Consider the following 17202-nt stretch of genomic DNA (forward strand, 5'->3'; position numbering starts at 1 on the left):
TCTGCTTGTTACTATTGTCACTTCTAGTACTGTTACTGCTCATACTACTACTACTAGTACTATTATAGTTTCTGCTAATAGTTACTATGACTACTAGTGCTGTTATCATTTCCGCTAGTAGTTACGACTGTCACTCCTAATACTGTTACCGTTTCTGCTAGTGGTTACTCCTATCACTAGTACTGTTACCATTTTTGCAAGTAGTTACTATTACTCCTAGTAATGCTACCATTTCTGCTACTAGTCAGGACTAGTACTATTATCATTTCTGCTAGTAGTACTGACTGTCACTACTAGTACTGTTACTGTTTCTGCTAGTAGTTACTCCTGTCACTGGCACTGTTACCATTTTTGCAAGTAGTTACTATTACTGTTACCGTTTCTGCCGGTTACTACTGTCACTCCTAGCACTGTTACCATTTCTCCTACTACTTACGACTGTCACTACTAGTACTATTATCATTTCTGCTAGTAGTTCTGACTGTCACTACTAGTACTGTTACTGTTTCTTCTAGTAGTTACTCCTGTCACTGGCACTGTTACCATTTTTGCAAGTAGTTACTATTACTACTACTGTTACCGTTTCTGCCGGTTACTACTGTCACTCCTAGCACTGTTACCATTTCTCCTACTACTTACGACTGTCACTACTAGTACTATTATCATTTCTGCTAGTAGTTCTGACTGTCACTACTAGTACTGTTACTGTTTCTTCTAGTAGTTCTGATTCTCTGATTCTCTTCCCCTCTTCAAAACCTTACTTAAAACTCACCTCCTCCAAGAGGCGTTCCCAGACTGAGCTCCTCTTCTCCCTCTACTCCCTCTGCCACCCCCCGTTTTACCTCTCCGCAGCTAAACCCTCTTTTTCCCCTTTTCCCTCTGCTCCTCCACCTCTCCCTTCCCATCCCCACAGCACCGTACTCGTCCGCTCAACTGTATATATTTCCATTACCCTATTTATTTTGTTAATGAATTGTACATCGCCTCGATTCTATTTAGTTGCCATTGTTTTTACGAGATGTTCTTCCCCCTGACTCTATTTATTGCCATTGTTCTCGTCTGTCCGTCTCCCCCGATTAGACCGTAAGCCCGTCAAACGGCAGGGACCGTCTCTATCTGTTGCCGACTTGTTCATTCCAAGCGCTTTGTACAGTGCTCTGCACATAGTAAGCGCTCAATAAATACTACTGAATGTTAGTTACTCCTGTCACTGGCACTGTTACCATTTTTGCAAGTAGTTACTATTACTACTACTGTTACCGTTTCTGCCGGTTACTACTGTCACTCCTAGCACTGTTACCATTTCTCCTATTACTTACGAGTGTCACTACTAGTACTATTATCATTTCTGCTAGTAGTTCTGACTGTCACTACTAGTACTGTTACTGTTTCTTCTAGTAGTTACTCCTGTCACTGGCACTGTTACCATTTTTGCAAGTAGTTACTATTACTACTACTGTTACCGTTTCTGCCGGTTACTAGTGTCACTCCTAGCACTGTTGCCATTTCTCCTACTACTTACGACTGTCACTACTAGTACTATTATCATTTCTGCTAGTAGTTCCGACTGGCACTAGTACTGTTACCATTTCTGCTAGTAGTTACTCCTATCACTGGCACTGTTACCATTTTTGCAAGTAGTTACTATTACTACTACTGTTACCATTTCTGCCGGCTACTACTGTCACTCCTAGCACTGTTACCATTTCTGCTACTACTTACGACTGTCACTACTAGTACTGTTATCATTTCTGCTAGTAGATCCGACTGTCACTACTAGTACTGTTACCGTTTCTGCTAGTAGTTACTCCTGTCACTGGCACTGTTACCATTTTTGCAAGTAGTTACTATTACTACTACTGTTACCATTTCTGCCGGCTACTACTGTCACTCCTAGCACTGTTACCATTTCTGCTACTACTTACGACTGTCACTACTAGTACTATTATCATTTCTGTTAGTAGTTCCGACTGTCACTACTAGTACTGTTACCGCTTCTGCTAGTAGTCACTACCATTATTACTATTACTACTAATACTAGTAGTAATACTACTACTATTACTAATACTACTAATACTACTATTAATACTAATAATAATCATATTAGTAGTCAGAAGCAGCATGGCTCAGTGGAAAGAGCATGGGCTGGGGAGTCAGAGGTCATGGAATTGAATCCCAGCTCTGCCACTTCTCAGCTCTGTGACTTTGGGCAAGTCACTTAACTTCTCTGTGCCTCAGTTCCCTCATCTGTAAAATGGGGATTAAGACTGTGAGCCTCATGTGGGACAAGCTGATTACCCTGTTTCTACCCCAGCGCTTAGAACAGTGCTCTGCACATAGTAACCGCTTAACAAATACCAACATTATTAATACTATTACCATTTCTGCTAGAAGTTAATAATGTCTCTACTAGTAGTTACTTTTTCTGCTAGTAGTTAGTACTGTCACTACTCTTATTACTAGTACTGTTACCGTTTCCACTAGTGGCGCTCCCGCTATGGCTCTGACAGTTTCTGCTACTCCTACCGGTGGTTGTTCTGGCATCTGTGTGTTTCTTCCTCCCCTCTCCCGCCCCGGGTCCCTGGGCCCTCAATGACTCACCTATGGCCTGTGCCAAGGCTATGACCACCTCCTGGCAGGTGGTGACCTCGGTGACCCCACAGACGATTCGCTGGATGCCGTCGACCCAGACTTTGAGCTCCATGGTGGCCGGGCGGACCATCCGAGAGGCAGCGAGCTGGTCATCAGGGGGTCAGCTCATGCCACCGCTGGACCCCGGATTCTCTGCCTTCAGCTGCAAAGGGAAACACAAGCAGCGTGGCCAGGAGAAGCCCCGTTAGCTTAGTGGATAGTGGCTATTAATTGTTAATATTATTATCATTACTATCGATGTCGGTCTCCCCCTCTAGACTGTAAGCTCGCTGTGGGCAGGGAATGGATCTGTTATACTGTTCTATTGTACTCTCTCAAGGACTCAAGTTCCGCACACAGTAAGCACTCAATACCATAGATTAATTACGTCCCTATCCAATTTTTTAAAATTTACATTAATGTCTGTCCCTCCCTCTAGACTTTAAGCAGGGAATGTGTCGGCCAACTCTGTTATGCTGTCCCTGTCCCATGGGGGGCTCACAGTCTCAATCCCCATTTGACAGATGAGTAAACTGAGGCCCAGAGAAGGGAAGTGACTTGTCCAAGGTCACACAGCAGACTGGTGGCGGAGCCGGCATTAGAACCCATGACCTTTTGACTAGCCATTACAGCATGCTGCTGTGATCTGCCCAGAGGCAGACAGCAGAAACGTGGTGGAGCTAGGATTAGAACCCAGGTCCTCTGGCTCACAGACCCAGGCTCTTTCCACAGTAGGCCATGCTGCTACTCATATCAGCTGTGTGACTGTGGGCAAGTCACTTAACTTCTCTGGGCCTCAGTTACCTCATCTGTAAAATGGGGATTAAGACTGTGAGCCTCACGTGGGACAACCTAATTCCCCTGTGTCTACCCCAGCGCTTAGAACAGTGCTCTGCACATAGTAAGCACTTAACAAATACCAACATTATTATTATTATTCTTACACCACAATTTTTACTATTAGCATTTGCCATCTCAACTACTGTCTCCCATTCTCCCCAACTGTCCTCTCTGGTCTCAGGATGCTGTCTGACTGTCCTATTTTTTTTTTTAATGGGATTTAGTAATGATGATAACGGGATCTGTTAAGTGCTTACTATGTGCCAGGCACTGTATTAAATGCTGGGGTAGTTACAATCTAATAAAGTTGGACACAGTCCGTGTCCCCCATGGGGCTCACAGTCTTACCCCAGTTTACAGATGAGGTGAGGCACAGAGAAGTGAAGTGAGTTTTTATTATGGTATTTGTTAAGTGCTTACTATATGTGACTTGCCCAAGGTTACCCAGCAGACAAGTGGTGGAATCAGGATTCAAACCCAGGGCATTTGTGGAATTGTGAGATTTAAGTACTCACTGTATGCGAAGCGCTGGGGTTACTCCGATACAATTAAATCAGACAATCCCTGTCCCACAGGGGGCACCAGTCTAGGTAGGAGGGAGAACAGGTATTTAATCCCCATTTTACAGATGAGGAAACTGAGGCCCAGAGGAGTGAAGTGACTTACCCAACATCATAATCATAATAATAATAATGGTATTTGTTAAGCGATTACTATGTGCCGGGCACTGTACTAAGACCTGGGACAGATACAAACATCAGGTTGGACACAATCCCTGTCCCACATAGGGCTCACAGTCTCAAGCTCCATTTTACAGATGACGGAACTGAGGCACAGAGAACTTCGTGATTTATAAAAGATCACACACAGGACACAAGTGGTGGAGCCAGATCCTTCTAACTCCCAGGCCCAGGTTCTACCCACTATCCACTATCCACAAATGACAGAGTGGGGATTAGAACCCAGGTCTCCGGAGGTATTTCTGCAAGCGCTCAATATATATTATTGATTGGCTGATTGACTGATTTGATTACTCCTATTACTACTCCCCTTTCTCCGTTCAGCGGTCTCAATAATGGCAAGAGGGATGAAGACATACTCTCATCTGGCTGTGATCGATCTAATAATAATAATAATGTTGGTATTTGTTAAGCACTTACTATGTGCCGAGCACTGTTCTAAGCGTTGGGGTGGATACAGGGTAATCAGGTTGTCCCACGTGAGGCTCACAGTTAATCCCCATTTTACAGATGAGGTAACGGAGGCACAGAGAAGTGAAGTGACTTGCCCACAGTCACCCAGCTGACAAGTGGCAGAGCTGGGATTTGAACTCATGACCTCTGACTCCCAAGCCCGTGCTCTTTCCACTGAGCCATGCTGCTTCTACGTGATGGATCAGTGGTAAATCCCCATTTTACAGACTAGGGAACTGAGGTGCAGAAAAGTTAAATGACTCATCCAAGGGCCCACAGCAGGTATGTGCTGGAGCCAGAATTAGAACCCATGTCCTCTAACTCCCAGGCTTAGCTCTTTCCCCTAGGCCACAATGTTTCTCTATTCTAAAAAGTAAAAATGAGCTATCTGCATGTGAGCGGACCATAAGGTCCGTTAAGGGTAGGAAGCATCTGCTAATTCTGTTGCACTGCACTCTCCCAAGAGCCGAGTATAGTGCTCAAACACACTAAGCTCTCAATAAATACTAATGATTATTTGATTGGGAATAAAGCAAGTCAAATCCGCCAGGAATTTCGAACGACGAAGGGAGAGACTTCATTCACAGACACCCCCTCTAGACTTTGAGCTCGTTGTGGGCAGGAATGTGTCTGTTGTCTATCTTGATTAAATTGTCTTGTTTTTGTCCATCTGTCTCCCCGGATTAGACTGTGAGCCCGTCAATGGGCAGTCATTGTCTCTATCTGTTGCCGAATTGTACATTCCAAGTGCTTGTGTGCTCTGCACATAGTAAGCGCTCAGTAAATACTATTGAATGAATGAATGAATGTTGTCATGTCGTACTCTCCCAAGAGCTTAGTAAAAATAATGTTGGTATTTGTTGAGTGCTTACTATGTGCAGGGCACTGTTCTAAGCGCTGGGGTAGACACAGGGTCATCAGGTTGTCCCATGTGAGGCTCACAGTCAATCCCCATTTTACAGATGAGGGAACTGAGGCACAGAGAAGTGAAGTGACTTGCCCATAGTCACACAGCTGACAAGGGGCAGTGCTTTGCACATGGTAAGTGCTCAATAAATACCCCTGAATGAATGGACATGCGTACGGTCCTTTGCTTGGACAAACAACCGAGATGCCATAAGGTGATACATTCTAAATCCGATCGACTCTCCACAACTCCGCTCACCACGACCAGGCCCGGGTGAAACCTATGGATTGATTTAATGAAAACCAAATGAGTCTTTGTAGGACGGAGAGGAAATCTTCTGCAGGCTGGAAAGCTTGGAACTCCCGACTCCTAAGACCCCGCCGAGTCCGTGAAGAGTTTTTACGTCTCCCAAGGCATTTTTGTTCCTTCGGCCCAAATTTCAATTCCGCCTACTTTAAGAATGAGCCAGGGTGTGTCTGGATTAGGCTCAAGACAAACAAAGGGGAACAGATTCCTTCACACGGCAGGAGGAAAGAATATGGAATTCGTTACCACAGGAAATTACTTCCGTCCCTTCAGGGCTGCCTCGCCTCACCTCACCGCAACCCCCACCTCTCACCCGAGCAGCTCTGTACTAAGCGCTTGTGAGAGAACACTACACCAGAGTAAGGAGATACATTCCCTTACCACAGGGAAGGTGAAGCAGCTGACCTTTGTGACCAGACTGAAGCTGGAGGATGTGGAAGGAGAAGGAGAGATGAGCAGTACTAATAATAATTGTGGTACTTGTTAAACACTTACTATGTGCCAGACACTAAACGCCAGGATGGATACAAGGAAATCAGGTTGGACAGAGTCCCTGGCCCACATAATAATAATACTAATAATGGCAGTAATGGCATTTGTTAAGTGCTTACTATGTGCCACGCATTGTTCTAAGGGCTGGGTAGATAAAAGGTAATCCAGGTTGTCCCAAGTGGGGCTCATGGTTTTAATTCCCATTTTACAGATTAAATAACTAAGGCCCAGAGGAGTTGACTTGCCCAAAGTCATAGAGCAGACAAGTGGCAGAGTCAGTATTAGAACTCAGGTCCTTCTGACTCCCAGGCCCGTGCTCTACCCACCAGGCCTCCCTGCTTCTAAAGACTGGTCATCCTTGATTTTTTTTTAAATGGTAATTGTCCTGTTACTAAGCACTGAAGTAGATATAAGTTAAACAAATTGGATACAGATCATGTCCAACATGCAGCTCACAGTTTAAGGAATTAATTTCACTAATTTAATTTTTGGTATTTGTTAAGTGTTGAACATGTGCCAGGCACTGAACTAAGCACTGAGATAGATAATCATGTTGGACACAGTCTGTGTCCCTTATGGGGCTCACAATCTTAATCCCCATTTTATATATGAGGTAGCTGAGGTACAGAGAAGTAAAATGACTTGCCCAAGGTCATTCATTCATTCAATTGTATTTATTGAGTGCTTACTGTGTGCAGAGCACTGGACTAAGTGCTTGGAAAGTACAATTCAGCAACAAATAGAGACAATCACTGCCCACAATGGGTTTACAGTCTAGAAGTGGGGAGAACAGTTGACAATGGGGGGAGCTGTGAGCCCCATTTGGGACAGGGACTGTGTCCACCCTGAATCTCCTGTAGCTACCCCAATGCTTAGTACAGTGCTTGCCACATACAATAATCATTATTATTATAACTGTTCCTGGGATGGACTAAGGCCTGGAATGGGGAAAGGGCAGCTTTGGCTACATGGTGCAATTTCTGTTAACATCAGTCAAATGATTAAACAACTGCACTTATTGAGCACTAACAGGGCACTGAGCACTCGGGAGAGTATGATATAACAGATTAGTTAGACATATTCCCTGCCCTCGAGGAGCACGATCAAGAAGGAGAGACAGACATTAAAAGAAATACGTAAATGACAGAGATGGGCATAATTGTTGTGGGGATGAGGGAGGGGGGAATAAAGGGAGCAAATGGTGGTATTTGTTAAGTGCTTACTATATGCAAAGCACAGTTCTAAGTGCTGGGAGATACAACGTGATCAGGTTGTCCCATGTAGGGCTCACCGTTTTAATCCCCATTTTACAGACAAAGTAACTGAGACACAGAGAAGTTAAGTGACTTGCCCAAAGTCACACAGCTGGTAAGCGGCGGAGCGGGATTAGAACCCACGACCTCTGACTCCCAAGCCCGGGCTCTTTCCACTAAGCCACGCTGCTAAGGGTGATGAAGAAGGGAGTGGGGGAAGAGAAAACGTGGGCTCACACGAGACTTGCGCTGGGATAATCTGGATGGAAATGGTAATATCCAAGGGGGATATTCATTTTTAAAAATTGGACCCTAAACCTACAGGCCCAGCGCCGCATGGAACTTGAGGTGAAGTCCTTGCAGGTGAATTCCCCCCACCCCCCACAAAAGCAAAGAAACCTTAAAATCATGTTTCTTCTTCTCCTTCTCCCTTCTGTCACCCTGACTTGCTTCTTTTATTCATCCCCACGTTCCATCCCCACACCACTTATGTCCATATTTGTCATTTTATTTATTTCTATTAATGTCTGTCTCTCCCTCTAAACTATAAATTTATTGTGGGGAGGGAATCTATCTGTTAAATTGTTGTATTGTACTCACCTAAGTGCTTAATACACTCTCTGCACACAGTAAGTGCTCAATAAATACGATTGAGTGACTAAAATAAGTGGCCAGTCCAGGGAACATAGGTGGCCACATCCAGCTCACTAGGGAAGCAGTATGGCTTAATGGCAAGAGCCCGGGCCTGGGAGTGGGTTCTAATCCCGGCTCTGCCCATGTCTGCTGTGTGTCTCTGGGTGAGTCACTTCACTCCTCTGGGCCTCAGTTTCCTCATCTGTAAAATGGGGATTAAGACTGTGAGCCCCATGTGGGACAGGGACTGTCCAAACTGACTGACTTGTATCTATCCCAGTGCTAAGAACAGTGCTTGGCACATAATACGCATTATTATTATCACAGAAGCAGCATGGTTTAGTGGAAAGAGAACGAACTTGGGAGTCAGAGGTTGTGGGTTCTAATTCTGGCTCTGCCACTTATCAGCTGTGTGACTTTGGGCAGGTCACTTAACTTCTCCGTGCCTCAGTTACCTCATCTGTAAAATGGGGTTGAAGACTGTGAGCCCTATGTGGGACAACCTGGTTACCTTGTATCTACTCCAGTGCTTGGCACATAGTAAGCACTTAACAAATATCATTATTATTATTATTATTATTCCCGAGACCGCCATGGAATCACAGGGTGTCAAAGGCCTACCTTGCCTTCTGGTTCCTGAGGCGATGAGGTTGAAGCAGAACTCCATAGGGGTTAGGACAACTTGATGGGCTCGATCACTGCAGACAAGAGATGACATTAGTGTGCTGGGGAGGGAACACAGTCGACTCTGATAGTCAATCCATCTGTGCTATTTACTGAGCATTTATTAGGTGCGCACTGATCTTGGAAGAGTACTTAATGGTACAGTCAGGAGACAATAGTAATTATTATTATTATTGTTTTGGTATTTCTTAAGTGCTTACTATGTGCCAAGCTTTCACTCATTCATTCAATTGTTTTTATTAAGCGCTCACTGCAGAACATTGTATTAAGTGCTTGGGAAAGTACAAGACAACAATAAACAGTGACATTCCCTGCCCACAATGAGCTCACAATCTAGAGCCGGGGAGGCAGACCTTAATACAAATAAATAAAATGACAGATAGGGATAAGTGGTGTGGGGATCAGGTAGGGGGAAGAGCAAATGGAGCAAGTCAGGGTGATGGGGAAGGGAGTGGGAGATGAGGAAAAGTGGGGCTTAGTCTGGGAAGGCCTCTTGGAGGAGATGGGCCTTCAACAAGGCTTTAAAGGGGTCTACGGGCTGGGGTAGATAGGAGGAGCTGCATGGCCTAGTGGAAACAGCATGGGCCTGGGAGCCATAGGACATGGCTTCTAATCCCGGCTCTGTTACATGCCTGCTGGTGGCCCTGGGCAAGTCATTTCACTTCTCTGGGCCTCAGTGACTTCATCTGTACAAGGGGATTTAAGACTGGGAGCCCCATGTGGGAAAGGGATGGTGTTCAACCTGATTAGCTTGTATCTAAATCAGTGCTTAGAAAAGTGCTTGGCACTTAACAAACACCACAATTATTATTATTATTATTGTTATTATATGAGTAAATCACGTTGGACATAGTTCCTGTCCCACATGGGGCTCACAGTCCTAATCCCCCTTGTACAGATGAGGGAACTAAAACCCAAAGAAGACAAGTGACTGGTCCGAAGTCACACAGCAGACATGTGGAGGAGCTGGGATTAGAACCAGCTTGGGGAAGCTGCGTGGCGCAGTGGAAAGAGCATGGGCTTTGGAGTCAGAGGTCATGAGTTCGAATCCCAGCTCTGCCACTTGTCGGCTGTGTGACTGTGGGCAAGTCACTTAACTTCTCTGGGCCTCAGTTACCTCATCTGTAAAATGGGGACTAAGACTGTGAGCCCCATGTGGGACAACCTGATTCCCCTGTGTCTACCCCAGCGCTTAGAACAGTGCTCTGCACATAGTAAGCGCTTAACAAATACCAACATTATTATTATTATTAACCCATGACCTTCTGACTCCCGTGCTCTATCCACTATGCCAGGCTGCTTCTCACGCTGCGGTATTTATTAGTGCTGACTATATGCCAAGCACTGTAAAAAGCACTGGGGTAGATACAAAATAATCAGGTTGGACAAAGTCCAAGTCCCATCTGGGGCTCACAGTCTTAATCCCTATTTTAAAGATGAAGTAATTGAAGCCCAGAGATGTGGAGTGTCTTGCCCAAAGTTACACAGCAGACAAGGGGTGGAGCCGGGATTAGAACCCAAGTCCTCTGACTCCCAGCCCTGTGCTCTAAGCACTAATAATAATAATATTAATTTAAGTGCTTTCTATGTGCCAAGCACTGCTCTAAGCCCTGGGGTAATAATAATAATAATGTTGGTATTTGTTAAGCACTTACTATGTGCAGAACACTGTTCTAAGCGCTGGGGTAGATACAGGGTAATCAGGTTGTCCCACATGAGGCTCACAGTTAATCCCCATTTTACAGATGAGGTAAATGAGGCACAGAGAGGTTAACTGACTTGTCCACAGTCACACAGCTGACAAGTGGCAGAGCCGGAATTCGAACTCATGACCTCTGATTCCCAAGCCCATGCTCTTTCCACTGAGCCATGTTGCTTCTCTAATGAATGGTCCCTGTCCCACTTGGGAAATGGGAGTGATTATTGGCCCCCAAGGATCCTAGGCCTAGCAGGGGACTGATACTAAAAGAAATTACAGGAACCTGGAAAACACAACATGGTCTATTGGATACAGCACAGGCTTGGGAGTCAGAAAGACCTGGGTTCCGATCCTGGTTCCAGCGCTGTCTGCTGCATGACTCTGGGCAAGTCATTTCATTTCTTTGGGTCTCAGTCCCCTCACCTGTAAAATGGGGATTAAGACCGTGAACCCCAGGTAGTTCTTGGACTTTGTCCAACCTGATTAGCTTGTATCTACCCCAGCGTTTAGAACAGTCTTTGACATATAGTAAGCACTTAACAAATGCAATCTTTAAAGATAATAATATATAAAGATAGGTATCTAAGGGAAGGGGCAGGGTGGAGTAGTGGATTGAGCACAGGCCCGGGAGTCAGAACGTCATGGATTCTAATTCTGGCTTTGCCACCTGTTTGCTGTGACACCTTGGGCATGTCACTTCACTTCCCTGGGCCTCAGTTTCCTCATCTGTAAAATGGGGATTAAGACTGTGAGCCCCATGTGGGACAACCTGATCACCTTATAACTACCCCAGTGCTTACTACAGTGCTTGATACATAGTAAGTGCTTACCAAATGCCATCATTACTATTCTCTGGGCCTCAGTTCCCTCATCTCTAAAATGGGGATTGAGACTGTGAGCCCCACATGGGACACGGACTGTGTCCAATGTGATTTGCTTGTATCCACCCAGCGCTTAGTAATAATCATGATGGTATTTGTTAAGCGCTTACTATGTGCGACGTACTGTGCCTGGCACCGAGTAAGTGCTTAAGAAATACCGTAATTATTATTATGCAGAAGTGGTGAAGTGGCAGTGATGAGGGGAATATAAGGTCAGCAGAAGAAGAGTTTATCAGGGAAGCCCTCCTGGAGGAGATGTGATTTCAGAAGGACCTTGAAGATGGGGAGAACATCCATTTAATTGTATGTATTGAGCACTTACTGTGTGCAAAGCACTGTACTAAGCGCTTGGGAGAGTAAAGTGTACAAAAAACCGATATGTTCCTGTCCACCATGAGCTCAGTGCTAAGATCCTTCAGGACCAAGACCTTTTGCGAAGGAATCAATTCCCACAGCACTAAAGATCTTTCAATTATATATTTTAAATTAATTTAATAATGGCAGAACCCATGTCCTCTGACTCCCAAGCCCATGCTCTTGCCACTAAGTCACATTGCTTCTTAAGGCAAAATGGAAGGTGTGTTTGGTGAATTTAAACTGTAAATTCATCTGAGCCAATGGTTTTCCCAAAAGCTAGGTGACAGAAGCCTCATGAAGACTGTAAAAAGGACATTTAAGAAATGTGATAACTTCATGAACAATGTAAAGGAAAATTAGAAATCCATCAGGTTCTCTTTTGGAGCTCTAATTCCAGATTTTTCTTTTCTAAGCGATCATTAAGATAACAATCACTCAGGTCTCTAAGCACCTGTAACAACTCAAATGCCTCTGCAGCTAAAATAGGGAGAATTTCCTGTGGAAACATGAAAAGAGTCTATTCTGAAGCTAGGGTGATGGGTGATTTGCTTGTCAAAATACTTGAGTGTTCACTTTAATGTTAATCTCTCCCCTTTTAGACTGTAAACTCTCCATGGGCTGGTAATGTGTCTGTTATATTATGGTGTTTTCCTCTCCCAAGCGTTTAGTACAGTGCTATGCACACAGTAAGCATTCAAAAAATATGACATTGATTAACTGATGGAGGGGGGAAGCAGCACGGCATTATGGCTAGAGCATGGGCCTAGGAGTCGGATGGTCATGGGTTCTAATCCCAGCTCTGCCAGTTGTCTGCTGTGTGGACTTGGACAAGTCACTGTTCTGTGCCTCAGTTACCTCATCTGTAAAATAGGGAATTAAGAGCGTGAGCCGCACGTGGGACAGGGACTTTGTGTCACCCTTGACTCGTCTCTCTCGTTCACCCCACACATCCTATCCGTTACCGAGACCTGCCGGTTTCACCTTTACAATATCGCCAAGATCCACCCTTTCCTCTCCACCCAAACAGCTACCTTACCGCTACGGGCTCTCGTTATATCCCGGCTAGACTACTGTGTCAGCCTTCTCTCTGATCTCCCTTCCTCCTCTCTTGCCCCGCTCCAGTCTATCCTTCACTCCGCTGCCCGGCTCATCTTCCTGCAGAAACGATCTGGGCCTGTCACTCCCCTTCTTAAACACCTCCACCTCCACTTCAAATTTATCCTTTCCTGCCTTAACTCTGCCCTCTCCTCCGCCAGGCAAAGCTTCTTCTCCTCCCTCATCGACACCCATGCCCGTCACCCCCGCCGATTGTTCCGGACCTTTAACTCTCTCCTTAGGCCCCCTGTTCCTCCCCCTCCCCCGTCTCTCACCCCTAATGATCTGGCCACCTATTTCCTCACGAAAATCAACACGATCAGGTCTGAGCTACCCAAAGTCACCCCTCCGCCTCTCCCCTCCCCCCCAACAACCCCCTCCCCTACTTTCCCATCCTTCCCTGCAGTATCCTCAGAGGAGATCTCCTCCCTCCTCGCAAGTGCCACCCCCTCCACCTGCGCCTCGGACCCCATTCCCTCTCACCTTCTTAAAACCATCGCCCCTGCCCTCCTCCCTTCCTTAACTTCTATTTTTAACCACTCAATCTCCAAGGGCTCCTTCCCCTCTGCCTTCAAACATGCCCACGTCTCCCCCATCCTAAAAAAACCCACTCTTGACCCCACTTCCCCCTCCAGTTATCGTCCTATCTCCCTACTACCCTTCCTTTCCAAAATCTTAGAACGAGTCGTCTACAATCGATGCCTAGAATTCCTTAACTCCCATTCTCTCCTAGACCCCCTCCAATCTGGCTTCCGTCCCCTCCACTCTACCGAGACTGCTCTCTCTAAGGTCACCCATGACCTCCTTCTTGCCAAATCCAATGGCTCCTACTCCATTCTGATCCTCCTTGACCTCTCTGCTGCCTTTGACACTGTCGACCATCCCCTCCTCCTCCATACCTTATCTCACCTCGGCTTCACGGACTCTGTCCTCTCCCGGTTCTCCTCTTACCTCTCTGGCCGATCATTCTCGGTCTCCTACGCTGGAGCCTCCTCCCCCTCCCATCCTTTAACTGTTGGAGTTCCTCAAGGGTCAGTTCTTGGCCCTCTTCTGTTCTCCATTTACACTCACTCCCTCGGTGAACTCATCCGCTCTCACGGCTTTGACTACCATCTCTACGCAGATGACACGCAGATCTACATCTCCGCCCCGTCCTCTCCCCCTCCCTTCGGGCTCGCATCTCCTCCCGCCTCCGGGACGTCTCCACCTGGATGTCGGCCCGCCACCTAAAACTCAACATGAGCAAGACTGAGCTTCTCATCTTCCCTCCCAAGCCCGGTCCGCTCCCAGACTTCTCCATCACCGTGGATGGCACGACCATCCTTCCCGTCCCGCAGGCCCGCGATCTCGGTGTCATCCTTGACTCGTCCCTCTCGTTCACCCCACACATCCTATCCGTTACCAAGACCTGCCGGTTTCACCTCTACAATATCGCCAAGATCCGCCCTTTCCTCTCCACCCAAACGGCTACCTTACTATTACGGGCTCTCGTTATATCCCGGCTAGACTACTGTGTCAGCCTTCTCTCTGACCTCCCTTCCTCCTCTCTCGCCCCGCTCCGGTCTATTCTTCACTCCGCTGCCCGGCTCATCTTCCTGCAGAAACGATCTGGGCATGTCACTCCCCTTCTTAAACAACTCCAGTGGTTGCCTATCGACCTCCGCTCCAAACAAAAACTCCTCACTCTAGGCTTCAAGGCTCTCCATCACCTTGCCCCTTCCTACCTCTCCTCCCTTCTCTCTTTCTACCGCCCACCCCGCACGCTCCGCTCCTCCGCTGCCCACCTCCTCGCCGTCCCTCGGTCTCGCCCATCCCGCCGTCGACCCCTGGGTCACGTCCTCCCGCGGTCCCGGAACGCCCTCCCTCCTCACCTCCGCCAAACTGATTCTCTTTCCCTCTTCAAAACCTTACTTAAAAATCACCTCCTCCAAGAGGCCTTCCCAGACTGAGCTCCTCTTCCCCCTCTACTCCCTCTGCCATCCCCCCTTTACCTCTCCGCAGCTAAAGCCTCATTTTCCCCTTTTCCCTCTGCTCCTCCACCTCTCCCTTCCCATCCCCACAGCACTGTACTCGTCCGCTCAACTGTATATATTTTCGTTACCCTATTTATTTTGTTAATGAATTGTACATCGCCTCGATTCTATTTAGTTGCCATTGTTTTTACGAGATGTTCTTCCCCTTGACGCTGTTTAGTGCCATTGTTCTTGTCTGTCCGTCTCCCCCGATTAGACTGTAAGCCCGTCAAACGGCAGGGACTGTCTCTATCTGTTGCCGACTTGTTCATCCCAAGCGCTTAGTACAGTGCTCTGCACATAGTAAGCGCTCAATAAATACTATTGAATGAATGAATGAATGGTTGCCTATCGACCTCCGCTCCAAACAAAAACTCCTCACTCTAGGCTTCGAGGCTCTCCATCACCTTGCCCCTTCCTACCTCTCCTCCCTTCTCTCTTTCCACCGCCCACCCCGCACGCTCCGCTCCTCCGCCGCCCACCTCCTCGCCGTCCCTCGGTCTCGCCCGTCCCGCCGTCGACCCCCGGGCCACGTCCTCCCGCGGTCCCGGAACCTCCTCCCTCCTCCCCTCCACCAAACTGATTCTCTTCCCCTCTTCAAAACCCTACTTAAAACTCACCTCCTCCGAGAGACCTTCCCAGACTGAGCTCCCCTTCTCCCTCTACTCCCTCTACCGCCCCCCCTTCACCTCTCCGCAGCTTAACCCTCTTTTCCCCCCATCTCCCTCTGCTCCTCCCCCTCTACCTTCCCATCCCCTCAGTACTGTACTCGTCTGCTCGACTGTATATATTTTCATCACCCTATTTATTTTGTTAATGAAAGGTACATCGCCCCGATTCTATTTAGTCGCCATTGTTTTTACGAAATGTTCTTCCCCTTGACTCTATTTATTGCCATCGTTCTCATCTGTCCGTATCCTCCTTTTAGACCGTGAGCCATCAAAGGGCAGGGACTGTCTCTATCTGTTGCTGACTTGTACATTCCAAGCGCTTAGTACAGTGCTCTGCACATAGTAAGCGCTCAATAAATACTATTGAATGAATGAATGAACTTTGTTCAACCTGCTTTCCTTGTATCCATCCTGGCACTTAGCAAAGTGCCTGGCACATAATAAGCACTTGACAAATACCACAATTATTATTACTATTAGAGAGGCTGAGTCCAAACTGATTATTTTGTATCCACCTCTGTCCTTAGTAGAGGTCTTGTCATATAGTAAGGGCTAAACAAATACCATTACCATTATTATAATTATCATCATTATTATCAATAAAAATGATGATAATGATGATGGCTATGAGGATGATGATAATAATAAGAATAATCCTTGTGACTCTGCTAGAAAAGAGTCTTGCTCTGGACTCAGGAGATCTGGGTTCCGATCCCGCTCACTTCAGGCTGTAATAATTAATAATAATAATTGCAGTATTTGTTAACTACTTACAATGTGCTTAGCCACTGTACTAAAGTGCTGGGGTGGATATAAGCAAATAGGGTTGGACATAGTCCCTGTCCCACACGGGGCTCACAGTCTCAATCCCCATTTCACAGATGATGGAACTGAGGCACAGAGAAGGAAAGTGAATTGCCCAGGTCACAGAGCAGACACTTGGAGGAGCCGGAATTAGAGTCCATGACCTTCTGACTCCCAGGCCCGTGTTCTCTCCACTATATCATGGGCTGTGTCTTCAGGGGTGGAGGCTTCTGGATAAAGAAAGATTAATAGAGCATTGGGCAGGACGGGAAAGCACAGCAGTAATCCGGACAGACGGCCGGCCACCGTGGGAGGGGGAGACCGGGAAAAGCCAGCGAGGCCACTAGCCCTTAATGGTATATCTTAAGCGCTTACTATTTGCCAGGTAGAGAACACAGCATGGTGTAGGGGCTAGAGCCTGGGTCTGGGGGTTAGAAGGTCGTGAGTTCTAATCCCGGCTCCACCAGCTGTCTGCTGTGTGACCTTGAGCAAGTCACTTCACTTCTCTTTGATCTGTAAAATGGGGATTAAGAGTGTGAGCCCCATGTGGGATAGGGACTGTCCAATCTGATCTACCCCAGTGCTTAGAAAAGTGCTTGGCACAGAGTAAGCACTTAACTGGTACCATAATTATTATTTTGAATAAATCAGTCCGTTGTCTTGAGAGTTTCCAGAAGTAGAATCTGGCCCGTTATCCAAACCGCCAGGGATATTTGGGCTCTTAGCAGGCATCAACATCAAACG

General features: G+C 46.7%; 1 protein-coding gene across 2 annotated transcripts in view; it reads right to left on the reverse strand.

The window, feature by feature from the left end:
* Positions 1–17202, reverse strand: part of RASSF8 (Ras association domain family member 8) — a 114155-nt gene that overhangs the window by 22235 nt on the left and 74718 nt on the right. The window contains exons 1-3 of one of the 2 annotated variants that reach the window (XM_029058743.2): positions 10978–11009; positions 8877–8953; positions 2602–2794 (exon numbers count right to left, since the gene is read on the reverse strand). In XM_029058743.2, coding sequence (XP_028914576.1) covers positions 2602–2722 — 121 coding nt within the window. In that variant the 5' untranslated portion in view covers positions 2723–2794; positions 8877–8953; positions 10978–11009. Of the gene's footprint in view, positions 1–2601; positions 2795–8876; positions 8954–10977; positions 11010–17202 lie in introns of those variants that run through there. The other variant, XM_029058742.1, reaches the window with a different exon arrangement.

This window comes from Ornithorhynchus anatinus, chromosome 2 (assembly GCF_004115215.2).
Source record: "Ornithorhynchus anatinus isolate Pmale09 chromosome 2, mOrnAna1.pri.v4, whole genome shotgun sequence".
NCBI lineage: Eukaryota > Metazoa > Chordata > Mammalia > Monotremata > Ornithorhynchidae > Ornithorhynchus > Ornithorhynchus anatinus.